The following is a 25,786-nucleotide window of genomic DNA, read 5'->3' on the forward strand; positions in this document are numbered from 1 at the left end:
TGCTTCTGGCGAACCAGAGCAACGCATGGAAACTCTGTTTACCTTCTCACCAGAGAAGGTAACTTCTCTATTTACACTTTGATGTGCTTTCAAACTGCTAGGATGGCAGGAGCAGGGACCGAGTAACGGGACCTCATCCCATTGCGGGGATTTGAACTGCCGACCTTCTGATCAGCAAGTCCTAGGCTCTGTGGTTTAACCCACAGCGCCACCCGCGTAAAAGATGCAGTAAATTTAATCTTAAAGATGGAACCCATGGAAGGAGAGAAGGAGGTCTAAGGGTTCGAAAGAACTCTGTATTTTAATGTTTGAAATCGCTATGTTTTATATATATATATATATTTAAAAAAACTTAATAAAAATTACACACACACACAAATATATATAGAGATACACACACACACACACACACACACACACACACACACACACATGAGAAATTAATGAACATTACCAAGATAGGTCCATTAGTTTCAGTGGGTCGACTCTTGAGTAAAACTTAGTTGAGTCCCGCCCTGTGTGAACAAGCTCAAAACTGCATGCAGAATTATGGGACGTAAACATCAGGAGCAACTGGGATCAGTAAGATGCTGGATTTTTTCTAGCTTAGATCCCCTAAACTGCTAATACAAAGACCATAAGAAGTTCCCCATTTAAAGGCTTATGCTGAATGCTCTTACTATGCCTGTGCTGCGTTTCCTTGAGCCAGTTACCTCTGCCCTGTGTTCATAGTGGGCTCGTAGAAATCAAAATATAAAAATAAAAATACCCTGCACATATAAAGACATAATAAAACGTCAAACATTAGAAACTACCCAATGCAGGGCTGCCTTCATATGTCTTCTAAAAAATGTGTAGTTCTTTATCTCCTTGACATCTGAAGGGAGGGTACCACAGCCGAGAAGACCTTCTGCTTTGTTCCCTTTGTTTACTTCTTGCACACATACACAACACATATGCAGCTGGCTGGCAGAGCCAAACAAATCTGCCGAGAAAAGCTGTTTTTAAAAATGAATGAATAAATAAATAATGTTTGTAGACGTATTCCAAGCAGCAATGAATTCTATTTAGCCTCTAAGGAGAAGAGAATTTTGGTCACACTCCTATTTTATGAAGCAACAAAGAAAAAACAGACTCTGTCGGTTCAAAAGCCCCAGAGAAAGATTTTAGGCTTTCTGTGTAATGTTGAAAAATGGGAGCAATTAGGGATTACACTTAACCCCAAGTACATGGCATTTTAGACTGCTGGTTTGTTTTGTTTCCAGGCAAGCCCTGGAACAAATGAAATTGCCATTAGGGTCAAGGAAGGACTGTTCCTGCCAACCTGCTTTCCCCTTAGACAACTCCCCTCAGTCCAGCCTTGCATGATCCTTTTTGGTTGGCTCTTCCAGAAAGTACTTTCTTTTCCTTCTCGTGTTTAGCTTTAAACCTACATTCTCTGGGAATGTAACAAATGCTCCTCTTTACCTGCACAATCCCTCAGGTCTACGCTTCTCAAAGTGTGAAGTACACTTCCTTATGCAGTCGCCTTGGCTTCAGGTCACTTCAAACGTTGAGCGAGAGCCTCCTGTACATAGCTGTCAACTTACAGATTTGAAAATAAGGGACCAGCGGCCTCAAAAATAAGGGATCAGCAGCCAAAATAAGGGATTTTGGCTTAGCTTATACATACATCCGCTACTGATGGAGCCATGCTGCTTTGGCTGTGACTGACAGTGTTTTGCAGGGGGTTGGACTAGATGATCCTAAGGGTCTACAACTCCGACCAAAGAAGAGGGGCAGACAAAACTGATGAACAGCGTTGAGATGGCAAAGCTTACAGGCAGAATTAGGAACCAGGAAGAGGACCTCTTTAATAAAGAATGGGGAAAGTTTATAATTCATTTGAAAAGCTATTGTAAAGAGTTACATACATTGGTAGGATTGACAGAAAACTTGTAGTAAAAATTTGAACTATGGATGGACAAATGATTGTTAAAAATAGAGTTATGAAAGGGATGCAGAGGGGGAAATCACTTCATTAAGATGCTGCACTGGTTGGAGGGGATGCTAAACAGCACGTCGGGGCTGCCGTCATCCTGGCGCGAGGAATTCCATCGGCCCTTCCCCACCTGGGAGGGAGAGAGGCTCTCACCCACACTGCCCTCGAGCCTGGCATGAGGCGGTTGCAGCGCTGCCGCGGCCACTAAAGCGCCGCCCTTCTGCATCCCTCCCCATCCCCTCCTCTTCCTCCTCCCTCAGGCTGCCTCCTCAGCCGCCGCTGCCACCTCCAGCTTCCCCTGGCAGCGGCGGAAGTCTCACAAGAACCCTGGACCCTGGGCAGGAAAGTATGTGCTTCAATGCGTAGCGTATAAATGGCATATGTAAAAATGGAAACCCATCACAGCAGTCAGAATGCATTTGTGTTCAGATTCCCTGCCAAACCCTTGCCTGTCAAGACCTGAAACCTTTCCAGTTGTATCTGTGCATATCTGTGATGACGGCAGCTGTCTGAAAATGGGATATCAAAAGTTGGTTCTTGTAGTCAGCATTCTTCTTTTCCACAAATAGGTTTAAAGGATTTGTGACTGCATTCGGCGCGATGGCTTTCCTGTGACTGATTCTCTCTGATGGCTTTTTAAAGCTGTCTCTCTGAAGCACACATTTTGATCTTAAAACTGACTGAAGTTATACGTGCTTTCCCTTCAAAGAATTGCTTTTCCTTTTTTAAAAAAATGTGGGTGGTATATACACGCCCAACGGCTTTTATGTGGGCACTGTTAAAAGATATTTAAACCCTTCCTAATGAATAGTGGAATCATATGTGAGGGAAGAGTTTTAAACTCTGGGGACACCAAGATGTCGCAGGTTCCTGTCAATGCTAGGTGTCAAAACCCTAAGCTGGACAAATTGGGTAGTGGAAGAGGGGGTCATAGTCACAGGCCCCTTCTCACAGACATGACTTGGCCATGCTGGTAATTTCCAGATTCGATTATCACAGTGCAGCCCTTCCGTGTATATATTTTCCAGGACCAATCCCAGATTTAGTTGTCCCGGTTTCTGATTTGATCCCGGAATGCCCCTCTTTTCTTGAGGACATCGCATTTTTATCAGAGGAATGTTGGAGGGTATGGAGTTATGTGCTCTATATCCTTGAAGACGACTCAGAAACTTCAGCTGGTCAAAAATGGAGCATTGTGGACCAGAAAGTGTTAAAGAAGGATAGAAATCTCTTTATGTACGCTACCACAGCAGCAAGAATTCTTATCGCAAAGTATTGGAAGACACAAGATTTACCCACGCTGGAGGAATGGCAGACGCAGTTGATGGACTATATGGAACTGGCTGAAATGACTGGCAGAATCCGAGACTTGGGAGAAGAAACAATGGAAGAGGACTGGAAAAAATTTAAGGACTATTTGCAAAAACATTATAAGCTGTATGAATGTTAAGAAATTGCACGATTTAGGAAACTCTAGCTTCAGCAACTTGATTAGGTGAAATGAAAACTAAGGTACAAGAAATAAGAGGTGGAATTATGAAATAACTTTATTATGTTTAATTTAAATACATAAGAATTGGGACATAACATTGTGAATCTAGAAACATGATAAACCGAAAGATATAGTAAGTTATGAAACAAGGTAACAAATTGCTGATGTTTGTACTACAAAGAATGCAGGGTTTGGAGGATGTGGGGAAGTCCAGTTGGTTTGTTAAAAAATATTAAGGAAAGTTGGACTCTTTATACTTTCTCTTTTTTTTTTTGTTTTCTTTCTTTTTTCTTTATTCTGTATATCTTTGACTATAAGAAAAGAAACTTAATAAAAATATTATTAAAAAAAAAATGGAGCAACCAGATTACTGGGGTTCCATTTAAAACTTACATAAACCCTTGTTTTGAAATTGCTGCACTGGGACCGTCCATGTAAAATAGGGACACTTGGAGGGTCTGTAGCATGTGAAGTAGCTGTAAGAGAATATTGTAAGAACCAATCCTCACTTGGGAGGAACAGATAACTCCTAGGAGTCATATGAGAAGACAGTTGAACCAATTCATCATCAGGGTATCTAAAATTCTGTAGCAAGGAAAGCCCACAACTTTTGTTTGAGCAATGAAAAGAAACAGCAAATCTTTGAAGGGAAAGTACCTATAACTTGGGTCACTTCTAAGGTCAAAAGGTGTGTGGTTTGGATGCCAATGCCATTTTGAATCATTACAGTGGACCAAAATGTGACTTGGGTGTGGCTTGCCCGGTTTTTGGCATGACAGGCCTAAATTCACAAATTACACTATCTATTTAGCGATGACAATTTTTTTGGTTCCTAAAAATTTCCAGGCAGTGCCAGGCACTCCCTGGCTACTTTTATATCATCTAATTCCAGCCTATTAAGCACAGAGAAAGTTGTTGCAGTGACAGCAGGATTGTGATTGGCAAGGCTGGAACAAGCATCATATTATCTCTTTTCACAGAGACAAGCTCTCTTGAACCCCGTGGTTTTTTCAAAGAGGGCTCAAAGTTGTTGAGCTTTTTTTAGGATTTACCCCAGGAAATACTAATAAACTGCCACAGGGGCTGGATTAAACTGACTGGAGGGCCGGATTAGGCGCCCAAAACGGACTTTGGACATGCCTCTGTATGCTTTCTTCTTCTTGCAAAGATTTACTCCTTGCTGTCTGCCTCTTGTCATGTTTCTCTGCCTGGCTGGGACAAAAAGAGCAACCAAGAGCCTTAGAACAAGCACCCCCTGAGAATCTCTGCTTCTCTTTGACTTTAACCCTAGTCTAACCAATTCTTTCTAACTGTCTAATAATATGCCTCAGGTACTGCCTAGCTGTAGCACAGATACACATGGAAAAACTATGACTTATCACAGCGCATGCCACATTCAATGAAAATCTTGACCTATTATTTCTTGGGGCAAGCAGAAAAGTGAACATCAGGTTCATCGCAGAAATAGCAAGCAGGCAACTATTTAAAATAAAAATGGATTGACTATCCCAGCATCATTATTAATCGGGATCAAATATATATATATCTCAAAGGGCAAAATCCCCCACCCCTGATTTTCTCCCTTTTTTAAAAAAGAATAGCAGTGTTTGTTTTTATCACAGGATATTTCAGAGATGTTTTTATGTTCAAGTGGCAAACATTACTCTTTGCAACAATTTGAACAAGTTGGCTGGCAGATTCCATGGTAAAGATTTCCATGGACCCTTTAGCATTATTTTGCTCTGATGTGCGGAAATGGAGAGGGATGCTAATGCAATGCAGCTTTGCAATAATCAGGGCAGGGCTGTGGTTTCCGGCAGCTCCTCCCTTGTCCTCTCACAGCTTTTAGCTGCCAATAATTATTTTAAATTATACTGTAGTCAAAGCGCCTTGTCAGCCAGAGTGCAGGGATACTCTACTGTTAACTGCCACCCACAGGTTATTGTTTCCCCGTCACAGCTTCTCGGAATCACAGAAAATAGATGAGAACAAAAGAGCATTTAGTTCAATCTCTATAAACCGAGACAGGATTCACTAGAGCTGCCACTAAACAGGGTGGGGGATGGAAATGTTTAGTAACGAATATCCTGAATTTGGATTAGATGTCTCTGTCTCCGTTAGAAGCTTAGTTTATAACCATTTAAAGATCATCATTTGCAACAGCACTTATTAGGATTAAGCATATTAGATTGTGCCTGCTCACTGTTCTTTCCCAAGTAGCTATTCCAGGTGAAGCATATGGTAATTTTCAGTCGGTATAGCACAATGGCTTTTGGCGTGGACTGGTTCTCTCTCTCTCCGCCCTAATTTCTACCATCAGATATCGGAGGAAACGATCCTGCCCTAGAACAGTGAAGTAGCATGGGGGAGGCATAGGGGCAGTTGCCCCGGGCACAAACTGGTTAGGGAGCACAACATTTCAACACCTGACTGGGCTCCGTTGAAAACAGCTTCTCTGTGCGAACCAGGAAGTGACCTCTCCAGACAACGGAACGACTCTTCTTATTTCTGCAGCTGTGATCTCCTGGGTGACGCAGACGCCGTTAGGCAGTTTAATGCGCATGTATAATCCATCCGTTTCCCTGCCTTTGCACAGCCCGGGTCACTGGCAACCCACGCTACACCACTGCCCTAGAGTAAAAGGTTTGGAATAGACTGCCTGTGGGACCCCTTCCAAATGATTCTCTGTGGTAGGCGTGACTCCCATTTCTACCTTAAGGACCACACTAGGGGTAACCAATGTGGTACCTGGCAGATGCTGCAGACTACATCTCTCATCACCCCTGACAGTCCTATTAGCTGGATCTGATGGGAGCTGTATTCAAAAACTCTTGGGAGGGCAGCCTGTTGGCCAACTCAAGTGTCTCTGTGGAACTACATAAAGGGCATACCAGTCTCCATGGCACAGAACAGAGGCTGGAAGTTGTCAATGACTCCAGCTCCAACAATTGATTCACAGTTTTAGAAACAAGACCTAGCATTTACGCGGGGGTGGAAAGAGGCAAACAATCCATGTGTGGGAGGTTAAGATTATACCAAAGAGCGCCTTAATCGTTCTATTCTTATCCCTTGCAAAATACAGCACAAGTGGAGAGGGAGATGAGGGCAGGGTGGAAGAAAAGGGGGGTATTGCATTGAATTGTCACAATTGCCTTGTGGGGGAAGCCATTTTAGAATTATTTTTAAATCCGTGTAGAGGTCTATTTCTTTTTTTAAAAAATTCTCTGTAGGAAGATACAGGATGCAGCTAGGTGTTTTTTCCCCTTTTCTTAATTGCTCTCAACATTCATGCCTACCAAGATGTGAATGAGTAACCCAGGCTTTTGTTTTATTATCACTATTAAATAGAAATTCCCTGTCTTAAATATACAGCCTACTTACTTCCAGGAGTATTTGTTTTGGTGCTAGGACACATTGACAGATGCCTTTTATCAAGGACCTGTGTTGGTGTTGTCTATACAGCACTGCATACCCTCCAACATTTCTCCAATGTAAAGAGAGGCATCTTATTTAATAATAATGATAATGATCATCATCACCCATCTGAGTAGGTTGCCTCAGCCATCATGGGTGGCTTCCAACTTTTAAAAAACATAATACAACATGGTGCTGGAGGAGACTCTTGAGAGTCCCATGGACTGCAAGAAGATCAAACCTATCCATTCTTAAGGAAATCAGCCCTGAGTGCTCACTGGAAGGTCAGATCCTGAAGCTGAGACTCCAGTACTTTGACCACCTCATGAGAAGAGAAGACTCCCTGGAAAAGACCCTGATGTTGGGAAAGATTGAGGGCAGAAGGAGAAGGGGACGACAGAGGATGAGATGGTTGGACAGTGTTCTCGAAGCTACCAGCATGAGTTTGACCAAACTGCGGGAGGCAGTGGAAGACAGGAGTGCCTGGCATGCTCTGGTCCACGGGGTCACAAAGAGTCAGACACGACTAAACGACTAAACAACAACAATACAACATTCAACATTTAAAGAAATCCCTATACTGGGTTGCCTTCAGATGTCTTCTAAAGATTGTATAGTTACTTGTCTCCTTGGCTCGAGGGTTGCATAACTCTACAGCCTCCAACATTTCTCCGATGAAAATAGAGATGTCCTAAGGAAAAGCGGGACATTCCAGGATCAAATCAGAAACCAGGATGGCTTCTGTAAATCTGGGGCTGTCCCTAGAAAGTAGGGATACTTGGAGGGTCTGGAATTGACTGGCAGCAGCTGTCCAGGATTTCAGGCAGGGATCTTCTCCACCTGTACCTGGAGAGACCAGGGATTGAATTGGGGACGTTTTGCATGCACAGGACATTATCTGCCACTGAGCTCTACCCAAAGAAGGCTCAGTTTTGGAATATATTAAACCACCAACATCATCCTGGCCTCCCTCCATGGAATTTAGGGTGGTCTGCATAATTGCCCTGGGAAGTAGATGTGAAGGACCACCCTACTGCACCCTATGTTCTTGTGGGAATGTTGTGGATAACAGGAGAGGATATATTGATTAATATTATCCTTCCTAACTCGTGCTAGCAAGTTTATTCATATAGCACAGTGCGTTCCCCTATCACACAGCAGGAAGTTGGTTGCAGACTCGCTAGAATCTCTTAAGATAATAAGCAATCCAATCTGGCTTGCCCAGATTGGAGTATGTTCCTGGTAAGACCTCTTTGATTCCCTCATAAAATAATAAGGACACAACAGTCTTATTCATAAGCAGTGCTATTTTTCTGGGGGGACGCAGAGGTACACATACTCCTAAACATTTTGTGAATCTAAGTTTGGCCTCATTGAAGGGCAGTTTTTCCATATGAGTAGGAAAATGAGAGTGCCCCTAAGCATTTTTTTAAATAGAAAAAAAGCACTGTTCATAAGTAACAACAAGACGTTTTACTCACAATCAGGCAGAGCACAGTGTGATCCCTGAAGGCAGGCTTAAGACTTGATGTTACAAATTTGTACAAATAGGTTTACCCCATATGGGAGATAACCCATAGCCAGCAGTGCAGTCCAGGTGAAGCAGGAAGCAGAAAAAGGAGAAAGGGAAGATGGCTATGTGACTTGGCCTTTTACCAGGCCTGGAAAGGTCATGCCCACCTACTAGTCACATGCAAAGAAAGGATGCTCCAGCCAGGTGTAACAGGAAGTTGCAACTGGATGGACCAACAGCTCCTACATGTCCACTCTAGCAAAACAGGTAATGTTGTACTTGACTGCTCCAGTGGATTACTCCCCAAAGTTCCCACCTATGAGGATGCAGAATTAGGACCCCGTTTCAGATGTTGTAAGCATGGACTCAGATCGAAAACAGCTGGAGTTAATCATCACCATCATCTGCAGCTGCTAGGACTGGCCTTCTAAAAGCTGCAGATCCTTCTGTTGTGAGGGTCCTCCCTGGAGGGCAGGGCTAGAAATGTGTTAAATAAATAAAGGGAATTCTTCAAACCTCCACTTTATTTGCATAAGTAGCAAAGAATTCGCATAATATGCAAACAGGTTGGAGGTAGCCAGCTTTGAGGGACTAGAAAATGGAAATTTCAGCAGACGCTGCCTTCTTGCTTCAGGATGAAGCCATTCCCCAGGTTATCTGCAGAAATCAACCTCCCTCCATCTAAATTAATGTGACACGTTTCGCCCACAACACTGATATAAACTATAAATTCCCTTAATGTCCCCCAGGACAGCTGGACGCTTCAGGGTCAATTGGGTGACATGCTGTTATTCTGGCATTTCACCACATCATAGACCCTTGAGAGGAGCTACATCAAAATTTAGTCAGAGGCATTCTGCTTTATTCGCATGGGTAGAATGTGAAATACTGATTTTCACAGGATTAAATTGATTCCCCGACACTTTGGGAACCGAACACAATCCCTAGAAAGGTCTTTATCAAACTATCCAAAACAATTTGCTTTTGGATTTGGACGAGGTGTAAGCAACGCCATTCCAAACAGTGACACCTAAAGAAAGTGACAGTAACTCGTCCCAGTCTGTAGGCGAGGATTATAATGTGATGGTTCGCAGCAGACTGTCACTCAAAATGAAAATTATATTGGAAATGTTCTCAAGCATGCTGCTGCCTTCTTGGGCATTGCTTTCCTTTCCTGAAGCAAGAAATAGTTGCATGCTCACTTTATGAGACGGGAACCGGCAGGCCATCTCAATATATTATGAAACTGTAAAACAAGCATCCTACCTTTTGTAGCTTTAGTAACTCCATGAAAACATTGAAAAGTCCCGTTAATCAGCTCCTAGAATGATAGCAAGAAAGGCATGTTAGCCATAACCATAGAACCCAATCGGTAGCTTTAACATTAAATGATACAGCCAACTCCTAGGATCCAGGAGTTCATCACAGACAGTACAGAAAACATTCCCTCCATTAACTGCTTGTGTAAGAACAGGTACATCCAGGTACATTTTTTTCTAAAAAATGTTTATGGGTACTCTCATTTTCCTACTCATATTGAAATACATCTCCAGGGCTTTTTTTCAGGCGGAACTCTCAGGAACTCAGTTCCGGCACCTTTCAGATGGACATCATTGCCATTCTATGAGAATGTTCACGGTGAGATTCGGCACCTCTTTTTCTACAAAAATAGCACTGAATTCTACACCTACCTACCTACTTACCTACACACACACACACACACACACACACACACACACACACACACGGGCTTCCTTTTTATTCCACATCCATGATGATTTGGGCTCTTGATGCTAGTGGGGCAGTCACATGTGATCTCACTTTCTAAATCAGGCAGAGGCAAACTCGGCCCTCCAGATGTTTTGGGACTAAAACTCGCATCATCCCTAGCTAACTGGACCAGTGGTCAGGGATGATGGGAGTTGTAGTCCCAAATATCTGGAGGGCCAAGTTTGCCTATGGCCGTTCTAAGTTATTTGTGTCCACAAAAATTTTGAGGCAGTCACACTGCTTCACTTCCCGCAGAGCTAGTATTTGTGTGGTGGTTAAGAGTGTTTAACTTGGATCTGGGAGGTAAAGGTAAAGGGACCCCTGACCATTAGGTCCAGTCGTGGCCGACTCTGGGGTTGCAGCGCTCATCTCGCTTTATTGGCCGAGGGAACCGGCATACAGCTTCCGGGTCATGTGGCCAGCATGACTAAGCTACTTCTGGCGAGCCAGAGCAAGGCACGGAAACGCCGTTTACCTTCCTGCCAGAGTGGTACCTATTTATCTACTTGCACTTTGACGTGCTTTCGAACTGCTAGGTTGGCAGGAGCAGGGACTGAGAAATGGGAGCTCACCCCATTGCGGGGATTCGAACCGCCGACCTTCTGATCGGCAAGTCCTAGGCTCTGTGGTTTAACCCACAGCGCCACCTGCGTCCCATTGGATCTGGTTTCAAATCCCCACTCAGCCATGAAGCTGACCTTGGTCAAGTCAATGCCTCTCAGCCTAACCTACCTCACAGGGTAGATTAAATGGGAATTAAATGCTTTCCCTCCCTTACGTTTTTGTACTTTTAAGAATCTAGGGGTCCCTCGATCCTGCTAAATGCTTCTGTCTTCTGCATGTGTGACGTCGTTTCAGCTTCCTAAGAAATGTCGCTCACCGCCCAAACATCAGAAAGAGAAGGAATGATGTAATCTGGCAGCATTTTATTACTTGCTCGTTTGGCAGCAAGGAAATCTGCATTATGAGAGTTGACAATTAAAAAAGGTCAGCTTGTGAGGCCTGCTATATGAAACGCTCACAGTTAATTGGTTTTGCTTGTACGTTTTTCTGGAACAGCTACCTTTTGATTGCAAAATGTAAGTGGAAAACAAGGAACCACCAGATCTGAACACAATTATAATCATCACATATAACCTCTCTGGTCTTTCACGGAAACCTTCCTACCTCATAATCAGCACTGGATGGTTTGATCAGACTGTGGCAGCTTTTTGTATACAGGTCCAATAAATTAGCTCTTTATTCTCATTGCTGATATGAGGTGCTTTCATACGGTGGGAACATGTACAGTTGCCGTCTTAGCTACTTGTTTTGATTGCCTTTTCCTATTTTCAACCATCCTCCGAAAGCATCTCTGTCCTCTGCTGTGCTCTTTTATTTCCTTTCCTTTTGATATGCCTTGCATTGCCTGTGGTGAAATGCTCGCTTGTGTCTTTGTTGCTCTCTCTCATTAGCATAGATGCCCAGCTTGTGTTTGACTGCTGTTTCCCCTAATATAGGTTCTGGATGCTTTTGGGGGTGCATTTGCCCTCTAAATGTGAGAATTGCAGAACGGGGAATTTCGCCCCGATTGCTGCAGAATGATTCTTAAGGCCCAGAAAATGCCTATAGGTTTGGCCGAGGTACAAGGCCGTGGTACAAGGCCGTCAGCAGCAGCAAGACGTATTTGGGAAATAGCAGCATGGAATGAACAGTGTCTGCTTAGTTTCTTCTTTAATTTTATTTTAACAAAGTAATAATCATAAAAGGGGACGTGGGTGGCACTGTGCTCTAAACCACAGAGCCTAGGGCTTGCCGATCAGAAGGTCGGCGGTTCGAATCCCTGCAACGGGGTGAGCTCCCGTTGCTCGGTCCCTGCTCCTGCCAACCTAGCAGTTTGAAAGCACATCAAAGTGAAAGTAGATAAATAGGTACTGCTCTGGCGGGAAGGTAAACGGCATTTCCGTGCACTGCTCTGGTTCACCAGAAACGGCTTAGTCATGCTGGCCACATGACCCGGAAGCTGTACGCCGGCTCCCTCGGCCAGTAAAGCGAGATGAGCGTCGCAACCCCAGAATCGGCCACGACTGGACCTAATGGTCAGGGGTCCCTTTACCTTTAATAGTCATAAAAAAATAAAAATAAAAATGTGCACCCCACCACTGAGACCATTCCATTGTTACTATCCAACCTCCCAAAATTTCAACACCTCTTGCGATGGTTTGACCCCTTTCCGTTTTAACAGTACAAATTCTACAAACACCCTCCATATCTCCTCAAAACCATTTCTCCTGCATACTCCCTGTCTTACCTTAATGGCACATGTTAATTTATCATTAATAGCTATATCCCACACCTCTTTATACCATTCTTCCATTTTATATTCTGCTTGCCCCTTCCAATTCCTAGCTATCATAATTTGTGCATCTGTCAATGAATTTGTGAGCAGGTCCTTCATAGCCTGTGAACCTTCCACCTCATCGTAAGTTGATAATAATGCTACTTCTGGACTTTCGGTCAGCTGTAACCCAGTGATTTCTGTTATCGCCTTGAACACCCAGGTTAGAGGTGGAGGGATTATAACCACGCCAATAGGTGTGGGAGCAAGGAGGGTATTGGTCTGCAACCATATCATAAAGACCTTGAAACCTGCATATGCAGATTATATAGCTTTGTTCCCCTCACAACTGTCCTCCTTTGAAGAGAGAAGCTCAGAGGTGGAAGGTCCCAGGTTTCTTAGATAACAGCTCTCACCTGCTAACTTCGCTATCTGAGGCAGGTGGGACCAATGAGAGAGAACAGAAGTGGTACGTGGGGAAACAGGACATTATATACAGAGGTTTTAAATAAAAGTCGGGTGAACTGTGGCAAGGAATTCTGGAAATACATTTCAAAGTCTTGCGTAGCACACTTCAAGGCTGCTTTTTACTGCCACGGATGAGCAAAACATGCCAGAATGGGAGACTTTGGACTTTTGCCGAAAACCATATTATCCCCCACCCCCAGTAATGGCTCATGAACCAGCAGCATAATTTGACCACACCATACTGTGAGTTTCCCCACTGCTATGCTGCATCATTGGCTGTCACTGGTCAGGGCAGGGTCATGTCATGTTACGGGGTTCAAGAAGCATGAGGTATTTGTGGGATGTTTTCAGCAGCAGCCTCAAATAACCCACTCTGCCTGATTCTGCTCATCAATGGCAGCTACTGTAGGTGCCTTTGGAAAACCACAGCAGCTCTGCGGCGTACTTTGTATGCAAAATGCAGGTTTATTCCCTGGCCTCTCCAGGTAGGGTTGAGAACCATCAAGGAGGACCGCAGCCATCTTCAAAGAAGATGGTACTGAATTGGGTGAGCCAATAGTCTGACTTGATACATGGCGCCTTCCCAAGATCTTCCCATAAGATCTTGTTTGAACATTATACACTCTTTAAGAGAATATTATGAAAATGATATACAGGTGGTACATGACACCAGCCAAGCTTGCAAAAATATATCACTTGCCCGACAATAAGTGTTGGAAATGTAAAGAAAATGAAGGTACATTCTTTCACCTTTGGCGGACGTGCCCAAGGATTAAGGCTTTCTGGGAGATGATATATAATGAAATGAAAAAGGTATTTAAGTATACTTTCCTGAAGAAACCAGAGGCCTTTCTCCTGGGCATGGTCGGCCAATTGGCGCCAAAAAGGGATAGAACTTTCTTTATGTACACCACAACAGCAGCAAGAATACTCATCGCAAAGTACTGGAAGACACAAGATCTACCCACCCTGGAAGAATGGCAGATGAAAGTAATGGACTACATGGAATTGGCGGAAATGACTGGCAGAATCTGAGACCAGGGAGAAGAGTCGGTGGAAGAAGATTGGAAAAAATTCAAAGACTACTTGCAGAAATATTGTAAAATTAATGAAAGTTAAAATGATGTTGGATTGAAACGAACTGGTTTTAGCAATAAGGTTAGAATGATTTCGCAAAAATAGATTGATAATAGATGAAAATATAAAGTTACAATGTGTTAAGATATTGGATTAAGAATAAAACAAAGAGGGAAAGGATTTGCTGAACTAAATATGTGAACTGGAATACAGAAAAGGGAGGTGTGAGGGGGTCAGGGAAATAAGTAAATGAAGTATGGACTTGTTTTTAACTGTTTGTTTTTTCCTATTTTGTATTCTGTAATCTTTTTTTCTTGTATTTCTGTAATTCTGTATTTTTTCTATTTATTTTCTTTTTTTTTCTTTTGACATCTATTTTGTAACCCATTTATTTTTCTAAAACCTTAATAAATATATTATAAAAAATGAACATTATACACTCTTTATACAATGGCATGAATCATGTCCCCAGACAGGTATCGTTAGTATTAGTATATTAGTATTAGTATTTAAATTTAAATACCGACCCTCATCCATAAATCTCAGGGCAATTGACAACATAAAACTGCTGCCTACAAAGCAGACAGAATCTAATAATTGAGCCATTTTCTTCCCTAAACAAGGATCTAACCTGAATATTAACTTGGGACTCAGCTATACAGCTGCAAAGATAACATTTTAAGTGTGTTTTCAGTGCATTCTACAAATGTGACACTAGATGGCGCTGGTGAGCTAATGACAAATTCCACATATATTTCAAAACATTTTTTAAAAAAGCATTTTCACAGTTTTTTTAATATGTGTGTGTAGATTCAGCCTTGCAGAAACAACATCACTCAACATTTTTACCTTTAAACTTCCAACAGGATGGGATTGTAGTCTGTTGACTACTGGGAAATATATTATTTTAAAGCTGCTTAGCCCATCTTTGTAAACTCACTTGTGCCTTTTCTCCTTTTTTCTTTTTTTAAAAATTCTATTTTCTGCCATTGTAATAATAATAACAATAATATCTTTATTGTCATTGCCCCCTCTCAGGGACAACGAAATTACTTGGCTGCTCCATCCACCCAGATAGGGCACTCCACTCAAAATCAGAACAACTATAAAAACACTAATTAAAACAATATAATATAATACAGCAAGGAAGATTAGATGACTTTCAAAGTCCAGGTTTCCCATTCAGGGCCGAGATCGCTCTGGAGAAGAAGCTGTTCTTGAGACGGCTCGTTCTTGTCATCATCGTCCTGTATCTCCGTCCCGACGGCAGGAGCTCGAAGAGACAGTGACCAGGATGCAATGGATCTTTTACTATGTCCAGTGCCTTCCTATGGCACCTTGTGGCATAAATCTGCTCTAAGGTGGAGAGTGGGCAGCCAACAATGCTCTCTGCTGCCTTAACAACTCTGCACAACCCCATCCTGTCCTGGGTAGTACAGCTTCCGTACCACACACATAAGCCATAAGTGAGCACGCTCTCAATGGCACAGTGATAGAAGGCAAGCAGCAGTTTCTGCGGAAGATGGTTTTTCCTTAGGATTCTTAAAAAGTACAGTCTCTGCTGCGCCTTCTTCACAAGCCCCCTTGTGTTGACACTCCAGGACAGATTGTTTCTGCATCCCTGTATTTCAGATGACAGCTTTTGGCCTATTCCCCCCAGACTTCATTATTCTAAAAGGAAAAAGAGAAACATTTGCTTGCTTCTCCTTGGCATGTGCCGCGAAACGTGTGGGCCGAGCTGCGTTTGCAGACAAAGAGAACATACTTAAGCAGGGTAATTGAGCAAATCAGTACAATGATGATATTGGAAGATATTAAACCGGGAGGCTGACGTTACAGTATGTGCCTTTGTAAACAAAATTAGTGAGCTATTTAAAATGGCATCATTAACATAACTGTCAGGAAAAGGAAATTCTCAAGAGCTCAGAGCTTTTAAAAACCCTGGCTGTAAAAATACTTAGGGTTTCTGTGGAAAGATGCTGTTTAAAATCAAGCAGAGGAGAACATTTAAAAAAACAACCCAGAAAAACCCAATAACTGGATGAGTAAGAATGATGAGACAAGGACGTTTTAAGGTTTTCCTGTCAAAACACTTGGGAAACAAACGAAGGCATGAATTATTGGGGGGGGGGGGGAACACTAAGAAAAGCATCCAATCTCTGCTAAATACTCTCATTGGTTCCTTCTTCCAAAAGAATAACAATAGAAGATGGTTTTATCGAGGGATTTAGGGAAATGATAGGAGCATCACAATACAAATCTAGATGGCTCTCCCCTCCTCTCCATTTAGGGATTTGAAAAATAAATTATGCATCTTTTCAGCATCTGTTCCTGAGCATGAGCCAACCTGTGCTTAATAATGATTATATACGCTGAGACAACCTTATGTTGGGATTTCAATGAGACAGTTAGGGGTTGCCTCCAGGTTGTCAGTATTTCGTGGTTCAGTCACCATACTGGAAATGTTTCTGCAACTAAAGTAGATGAAAGTGTTCTATTGATCTAGTGCTCTATCAGTTTGAAGGTGCTTTAAATGTATAGTAGTACCTAAGGAGAAAACCTGAAGCAGCGATGCAGTTTAGGTAATGTTAGCCTCTGGGCTGAATGACCTTACAGGGACTGCCCACTTTAGATGGCAATGTGTATTAAAATGGCATTAAGCCACCCCTGCTGTGTTTGGGATGCCTTCTGTTCATTCTGCTAAACTGGGTTCTAGAGTCCTACAGGCTGAAATGAATAGGACCACCTCTCCCCATAAGAACCTCCCCCAACCTTGTTATGATCATCTTAGGTCCTTTTTGGTGTGCTTCCGCCACAAGACGCCCAGAGGGTGGCAATGCAAGAACAGGGCCTTTTCTGTGGTGGCTCCCCACTTGTGGAATGCTCTCTCCAAGGAGGTTCACCAGGCACCGTTGTTACATCTCTTTAGGTACCGGGCTCCTAGGGCTTTGGCTAAATAAATGATCTATGGCCTTTTAAATTCTGGGTGGGTATTGTTTTTGCTTGTTACTTTGTTGTTCCTTTTTGTGATTTTATACTGTAAACTGCCCTGTGATGCTCAGATGAAAGGGCGGTATAGAGATTTAATAAATAAAATACCAGTAATAATAGCATCTTTAGATACACTGAAGGTCATCTCTTCGAAATGGCAGTCAAGTATAGACCCTCCAAGTATCCCTATTTTCCAGGAACATTCCTAGATTTACAGAAGCCATCCTGGTTTCTAATTTGACCCTGGAATGTCCCGCTTTTCCTTAGGACATCTCTATTTTCAAAGGAGTTATGTGACCCCCCGAGCCAAGGAGATAAGTAAATATACAACCTTTAGAAGATAGCTGAAGGCAGCCCTGTATAGGGAAGTTTTTTCTATCTTTAATGTTTTATTATGTTTTTATATCTGTTGGAAGCCTCCCAGAGTGGCTGGGACAACCCAGTCAGTTGGGCAGGGTATATAATAATAATAATAATAATAATATCATCATCATCATCATTACGGAATAGGACGTTCCTATTTTCATCAGGACGTGGGTGGCACTATGGGTTAAACCACAGAGCCTAGGGTTTGCCGATCAGAAGGTCGGCGGTTCGGATCCCCACAATAGGGTGAGCTCCAGTTGCTCGATCTCTGCTCTTGCCAACCTAGCAGTTCTAAAGCATGCCAAAGTGCAAGTAGATAAATAGGTACCGCTCCGGCAGGAAGGTAAACGGCATTACCATAGACTGCTCTGGTTCGCCAGAAGCGGCTTAGTCATGTTGGCCACATGACCTGGAAGCTGTACGCCGGCTCCCTCGGCCAATAAAGCGAGATGAGCGCCGCAACCCCAGAGTCAGTCACGACTGGACCTAATGGTCAGGGGTCCCTGTACCTTTCTTTTCATCGGAGAAATGTTGGAGGGTATGCAAGTCCCATTTTGCTAAGTCCATTGCCTGCAATCAGCTTGAGATCAGTCAAGATGTTTGCATCATGGTATATTGTCATTGGCAATGACAAACGCCATGGCGTTGTTTGAATTAGAAAACCGTAAATGTTAGGGCAGATGTGCTATCCTTACTTACAATTTCACATCCCCCAGTAGATTCCTTCTTCACTTGTAGCAGTCTGTTGGCTGACTCTCTCAGAGCCCCCAGAGACCATGTGCCGGGGGAACTTTTGGCATTAAGCTGTTCTTTGAGTAGGCGAGTCTAAAAGGGAAAACAGATGCCACTATTAAAAATGAAAAAGTGATGTGGTTATTTTGGGCCAAGATAGTTGCTATTGCCAGACTAGGTAGCTTTCCTCTCCTCCTCGAGCCAAAAATATGTGCTGTAAAACAGCAACTTTGACGTCGCTGCTGTTTACGAAAAACTTACAAATCACGACCAAATCCCCCACCACCTGCACACCTATTTTAAACTGTGTTTAAAATATGCTCAGATTCATCAGTTTTAATGTCAGTAACTTCCTAAGAAAATGTTGTTCCTCCTAACAGGTGTGAAATGTGCAAAATGTATCTCTCAGGGGGGAAGAGAAAGAGAGAGATTAATTTGCAGTTAATTTATTTTACAGTAGTCTCTGTAAACCCAATGACCACATTTTATCCTGTGTCGGCTTGCAACCAATGAGCTGCTCCAAAGCAAATAGGCTTTGCATAGTTAAACTGCGATCATTTGCATATCCTGCACATTAGACTGTGCCTTTTTCCTCTGTCCCTTCTGATTTACAGAAAAATGCAAATTTTTCTGTAAATCAACAGACCCAAAAGTATTTCGGGGAGCAAAGGATTTGGCAGGGGGAGGGTTCTTAAAAGAGCAGCAGTCTGTGTTGGCGGAACAATCTCCCACATCCTGCAGCCTTCCTTGCAAACAAGCCCCTATAAATCGCTTTGTGGTCCAGCAATTTACCCTTAGGTGTGGCCATCACATGTGCAATGTTTAGTTCTTTGTGGGCTACAAAACAAGCAGATCCACAGATACCAGGCTCCCTGATTGGTTGTCCTGGCACCTGGGACCGTGGGTCCCATCAGGGAAGAATTTTGGAACAGAAGCCCCCTTAGCAGAATGAGCTGCAGGGTCCCAAAAATAAAATGCAACAGGACTGGCTTGCTACATTTTGATGCACATGCAGCATTCATGAACTTCCTAAAGATCGTTTCTGTCAAGACAATCTCTCTCTCTTTCCGCCTTATCTACAATGTTCATTGAATTATTATTATTATTATTATTATTATTATTATTATTATTATTATTTTCAGGGTAGCCATACTTCTTCATTTCCAATATGTGCATGTCCCTGGAGGAGACTGATCATCTAGATCCATTTCAATCTGGTTTCAGGCCTGTTTAGGATGAGGGTGAACTGATGAAGTTTAATCCAGACAAGACAGAAGTCAGAAAGCAGAACAGGGAATGAGGGATTCAGCCCGTAGCTTCCTACTGAAATCTTGTAACTTTTTATACTTCAAATGTTCAATTTTGAAAAAGCTTTTTTAAAGAGCGTTTTTAAAAATACATTGAATTTTCCATAAGGCTCATCATTGCCATCTAGTGTCACATTTTATATTGCACTTAAAGTACACATAAAACATTTTATTTGCCGCTGCATTGCTGAGTCCAAAGCGTAATTCTTAAACAACGACAGGAGGGTAGCAAAATAACATCGCCTGTAGGACAACATGGAGATTACCTATTAAAATGATGATTCCCCTCGTTTCTGATAGAGATGACCTCCGATTTCAGCTTAAAAGAAACCACAAAAAATCTCGAGATGCATCACTTAGCTTCCAATTTACACCTATAAAACATTGCACAGAAGTTCTAAAACGCTCCGCTGTGCACTAATGACTTTCTCCTGTGAAGGGAAAATATTCAAAGAAGACTGCAGGCTTCTTGAAGGCTCAGGAGCAGGGAAGGGTGGGGAGTGAGAGGGAGGAAGCTTCTCAAGTTTGGCACACTTTGAAATAAATTGTGCAATGCTATCTGCTATACTTCAATGGGATGATGATATGATCTCCACTGATGCCAAACAGGACCAACAAATGTCCCTGATGGTTAAACTACAATCTATTGAGTTTTATCAAAGGGAAGCACTTCGTTTATTATCTGTGCTTCAGAACGGAGTCAATGTTATTTCCATAATGCAAAGTGTTACCATTTGCATCTGGAAACAGTCTGGAAGGATAGGAATTCTCTTCTTTGGAGAGCTCCAGCTTCCCATAAAAGCATATCTTTGGGGATTTTGCCATCTTCCATGCCGTGGGCATGACGAAGCCAGCACAGACATCACTGAGACAGGCATGCAAACATAGGCAATGTGTTTGTCTGAAACACTGTCCTGCTATGTGATACCCAAAATCTTCCTGACACAAAAACTTCCTGGAAGGCACTGAGGCATCGCTCCTGATGGTTTTAGTCGCCCACGACTGCCAGGCTGCTGCCAGCGACTCCCGGCTGGTTGCCAGAAACATACAAAGACAAGGAAATCAGGGCATTACATCTATGTCCCAGATACCTCAATATCTGTCTACCTTATCGGCTGCGTCGCATAGATTCGCATTTGTTAGAGCCAGATTTAATGTGTTCCCCTCAAATGTGCTGAGCAATAGATTTTCTAACGGTAAAACCTCTGTTTTATGTGCATGTGACAACAAATCAATAGAATCCCTTTATCATATCTTGTTTAATTGCCCCTTATACATTGTTCCCCGATCAAGTATTCTGAGTTCAATCATTCTGGAAATTGTTGCTAAACCACCTGAATTACATCTAGCTTATCTACTCCAGGACATTGACTCTTATAGAACATTACAGGTTGCCAGATTCCTGATTTCAGTTCTTTCATATAAAAGACTTCATGGAATGCTGCATGACTACTAAAAATCTAGTAAACTCTATGCACCATCTTTATCTTCAAGGCCATAATACGGTACATCTAGAGATTGTAAGTAGTGTGATGGAGATTATGCGTTGAAATATTTTAGTTGATATTTTAGATTGTAAAATGCTATTTTTATCTATTGATTTGTTTTACCTTGTGGGCTTATAGCCGAATAAAGTATTATCTATCTATCTAAGGAAATGATTTTTATCGTCCGCTTTTTATATTTATATTTACAGAGAGAGGCTATAGAACCCAGCCTCTTGGATAATGGCATTGTCCCGAGTGAATCTCCAGCCTCCGTCTCTCCTACTTCCTCATTCGTCAATCTCATTGTCTCTCCTGCTAAGTGCCCTCTGCCTTTGAGCTCTTTACTCTCCTGCTTTCAAGGCTCACCAGGTTCTGGGATAGGTGGGGATCTGGAATGCTTTCTAAAGACACTGTGTCCATCAGCTGTCACCTCCCTGGTGCTTCTTCCTTCTCCTCTCCCATTATTTCCCAACTTTCCTCCTCATCTTCCTCTGAGCTGTGATCTCCCTCAAACCCCTGTTGTAGATCTAAACTGTCTTCCTCCTCCCTGGAGGGGTCAAGCTGGGAAGGTGGTCTCCACCATTCCTCCTCTGCCCAGTCCTTGACAACTACTCACTTCCATAAAGCAGCGGGCTCAACACACAAGCCTGGTAGACCTTCGTCTACCAGCATCACATTCTCCCATACCCTTTTGGAGACGTGAGCCATTGCCATAGCTGCCTTGCCAACATACCTGCACTGCTCAGCATCAACAGAAAGGCTGCTGGTTATGGTGAAATCCAGTTAGACAAAATTGCCTCCCACCATGACTATGTCATTTTTCTTTTTCAAGCCATATATTTTATCACAGGATTCTGGGGGGGGAAACAGCTCAGGATCCTGTGACTAGATTATTAACAAATAATTGGTTTCATATTAATTATATGGTGGCACTGCTTGCCACAGCAGCTAGAAAATGACATGCAAGTGTTTTAACAGTAGTTTGAACTGAATTGATTAAGATGAAGCAATGTGGATTTAAATGGTAGTTGATTTTTGTGAATATAGTTAACACGTTACTTTTGACTGCGTATATATGATGGAATTGGATGGAGTGAGAGGTTTCACAAAGGTCTTTGGCAATATGCAATAGCATTTTACTTACTTATAGATGTAAAACAAGCAATGCCTTCTTCCCTTTCCATTTAACTCACAGTTCAATACTGGAAAACGCCTCAATTTTTACTCTAATTTATTTGTGGCCTTGCACTATGACCTAGTTAAAGAATCTGGTCTAACCTCTGCCTCAAGGCAAAATACTACTCCTATTAACCTACATACACACCATATGGTGGTCTTGAGATTAACCCCTCAACAGCCAGATGACAATGTCTCACAAGCAGAAATCAGAATGAAATAGAACAAGCTGTGCTAGACGCCCAAGAATGGCTTAACGCACCAATCTGGACATCTCCAGAAAAAGGAACAAGTCACATCCCAACAAGAGAAAGCAAAACATGCTCCCCACTGCTCCAAACTTTGCAGTAACTATTAGAAACCAATGTTTTCTAATCTGAGTGAAATTTTATTCTCAGCCTTCAAAATGGCAACCTTCCATTCCTTAATCTTCAACGTGGAAGGACTGTGGTTCAGCAGTAGAGCATCTATTTTGCAGGTAGAACATCCGTGGTTCAATCTCAGGCATCTGAAATCAGGAGGAGCCATTGCCTGTCAGTGCTGAGCAAGGTGACCAATGGTTTATGGCAGGCAGCTTCTTATGTGTCTTATGTGAAGGAGAATCCTCAAATGTGAAGCCAACTTGAATGTCATGGACTGGTTGGATGCAGATGAATGGTTGGAGGAACCAGCCGGCGACCCCCAAGGGAAGAAGGCTCAGAGCCAGGGGATTGGTGGTGGGATGACAATAAGAGGTCAGAGGGAGAAGACTGGGAAGCAGTCAGAAGCTGAAGAGGTAACAGGGCTTAAGTGAGCTGGGAGAATCTGTGGCAGAGAGAAGCCCAGAATCAGAGGCAGAAGCTGAAGCAAGAAAGGTGGGAGGAGAGAGACCAAGAGGCAGAGATGAGTCAGGGACCTTCAGTTCCAGCAACTGCTTCATGGGGGGGAAGACCTATAGGAATTGAGTTGTAGGCAGTCTCCGAACTACATTGGCATTATACTTAGCAGGTCATTTCAGTCTCCGCCTTAAATACTTTGGAAACGCCATCCTTGCAAAACAGTGGGAGGCTTTTGGGATGAAATATTCAAGAGAGCTCCCACTGAAAAAGGCTGGTTTTCAGCGAGCCGTTTCAATTTTTTATGAGGACACTAATTTCATCACAAACGCACAATTTTATTTCTGTGTTGGGCTTTGCCACATCCCAGGCACCCTTTAACTGTGTGTGTGCCACACAGACAACAGCTTGTCTTCCAATGATGCTTACCTTTTAAGTCGGGCACCATTGCGGGATGGCGACAACGCCAGCCCCAAGATTCAGCAGCTGTGCTGGAGACACGGGGTTTTCCCAGGCTTGGGTGAACCCTGCTTCTCCCAGGCCCGGGAAATAGATTGTAGCCTGCCTGTGCAATGGGCCAGTGGCAGGCTGGCTGCAGTACTGCCCCTTGAGCTGCTGCTAATAACACCACTGTTACTCATTGTTCATTCCAGTTTTACTTTCTTGGGCTACTACTGCCTTCTAGCTATAGCTTGGGGCCCTACTCTCTTGGGGACCCAACAAATAATTAAAGGAAAAAAACCTGGATGTACATTTCCAAAATGTAAGATTAAAAACAAATAAAAGAAAACCTACATACAGCAACAGTGTTTTGTGTTTTGTAGGCTCCTATGATGTAAGTAATGGGCCCCGCCTGCTAGCCTGCTCCCTAAAACATCACTGCTTTGCTCATTTCTATATATAGGGTGCCTACATTCTGAATGAGCAAATGGCTTTACATACCTATTAGGTCCATAAATTACCATATAGCATATATTTAACACAAAACAGCGGCAATTTTTTGTTGACAAAGGACAGCTGGACATATAAAAGGCCCCATTACCTTCAGCAGCTTAGGGCCTCATCAAACCTAAATTCAGCCCTGCTTCGAGTTACCCAGTTTTCTTTGTCCCATCCTCTTTTTAAAGTGTTACCTTTCTCATTATTATTTTTATATCATTTTGGACACTCATCAAACCCGCTTCTTTTGCTGTTTTATCACATCCTTATATTTAACACAATAGATAGATAGATGATAGATAGATAGATAGATAGATAGATAGATAGATAGATAGATAGATAGAAAGATGTTTTTTAAGGGATCTTTGAAGTTCTGGGGTGGGGAAAAGGAGTTAATACAAAACCGTGACTCTAACGCAGCGTGCCAAAGGCAACAGAGGCAAAGAGAAGAAAATCCTCCAGTAAGACGTCTTTTCCGCTCCAACAATCTCCACACATGAGTAACGCCAGCTTGAATTCAAAAACTGGCAAGTGTTTCTGCTCACATAAACCCACCTTTGTTAATGCTCTTAGGCATTTTGCTGGAGGTGAGGGAACCACACATCTCTGAAAGGCTTTTTAACAACATCTGGAGAGGGAGTGTGTGCGTGTGCAGGCAGTCATGAGGCATCAAATACAGTCATACCTTGGGTTAGACGCTTCAGGTTGCGTTTTTTCAGGTTATGGACGCGCCGAAACCTGGAAGTACTGGAACGGGTTACTTCCAGGTTTCGGCGGTCATGCATGCACAGAATCGCTAAATCGGGCTTTGCACATGTGCAGAAGCGCCGAATCGCAACCCGCACGTGCACAGGTGCACCGCTGCAGGTTGCGAACGTGCTTCCTGCACGGATCGCGTTCACAATCCGAGCGTCCATCGTACAATGTTAAAGGTAAAGGTAAAGGGACCCCTGACCATTAGGTCCAGTCGTGACCAACTCTGGGGTTGCAGCGTTCATCTCGGTTTTTTGGCCGAGGGAGCCGGCGTACAGCTTCCGGGTCATGTGGCCAGCATGACGAAGCCGCTTCTGGCGAACCAGAGCAGCGCATGGAAATGCCGTTTACCTTCCCGCCGGAGTGGTACCTATTTATCTACTTGCACGTTGATGTGCTTTCGAACTGCTAGGTTGGCAGGAGCAGGGACTGAGCGATGGGAGCTCACCCCGTCGTGAGGATTCGAACCGCAGACCTTCTGATCAGCAAGTCCTGGGCTCTGTGGTTTAACCCACAGCACCACCTGCGTCCCTGTACAATGTTAAAGTAAAGTACAAATAAAATTATTTATTTATTTATTTATTTATTTATTTATTTATTATTATTATTATTATTATTATTAGCATTGCTAACTGAGGGTGCTGTCACTACTAGCCATTTCCCCAGGCTGGCTCAGTGGGAGAGATGGAAAGCAGGGCTCACTCCATTAGGTATCCTCTTTCCTCAACTGTTACCTGGGGGCAGCTAACAGTTATCAGGCTGCCACAGTGGACTGGAAAGGAAGCAGGGCTCCTTTCATCACCTTTCCCGGAGGTCCAGTGCCATCAGGCAGCTCCTGCCCCTGAACTGGACCGGCCAGTTGCTAAAGGAACAACTGTTTAGAAATTGGCACCCAGGTTTTTATTTTCCTCATCCCCCCGTGTCCCTTTTCCTCGTGTGTCGTGTTTCATTGGTTTTTCTTTTTAAAGATGGTAAGCCTGCGAGTAAGGATTGCCTTGTTTGGATCATGTGTAAGTTGCTCCGGGAGCCTTTTTTGGCTGAAGAGCAGGGCACAAATTTTCTAAACAAATAAATAAATAATTTCGGGGCAGGTTCCAAACACTCCAGCAAATCCAGCTTATTTGGTGCTCTGGTGCCACAAATCCACTCCCCCCCCCCCCCCGTCAATCATGGACTTTTTGAAATATG

At 43.1% G+C, this 25,786-nt stretch overlaps 1 protein-coding gene and 1 long non-coding RNA gene across 3 annotated transcripts in view; one reads left to right on the top strand and one right to left on the bottom strand.

Moving 5' to 3' along the window:
* LOC309350874 overlaps positions 1-25,786 on the top strand; it is a 92,229-nt gene that overhangs the window by 39,594 nt on the left and 26,849 nt on the right. The gene's annotated exons all lie outside the window — the stretch shown is intronic.
* Positions 1-25,786, bottom strand: part of LOC309350855 (uncharacterized protein) — a 65,444-nt gene that overhangs the window by 1,123 nt on the left and 38,535 nt on the right. Inside the window, exons 3-5 of one of the 2 annotated variants that reach the window (XM_081878154.1) lie at positions 18,089-18,214; positions 9,667-9,721; positions 8,393-8,864 (exon numbers count right to left, since the gene is read on the bottom strand). In XM_081878154.1, the coding sequence (XP_081734280.1) occupies positions 8,788-8,864; positions 9,667-9,721; positions 18,089-18,214 (258 nt within the window). In that variant the 3' untranslated portion in view covers positions 8,393-8,787. Of the gene's footprint in view, positions 1-8,392; positions 8,865-9,666; positions 9,722-18,088; positions 18,215-25,786 lie in introns of those variants that run through there. The other variant, XM_081878153.1, reaches the window with a different exon arrangement.

Source organism: Podarcis erhardii (assembly GCF_964252035.2).
Source record: "Podarcis erhardii genome assembly, chromosome: 10".
Classification (NCBI taxonomy): Eukaryota; Metazoa; Chordata; class Lepidosauria; order Squamata; family Lacertidae; genus Podarcis; species Podarcis erhardii.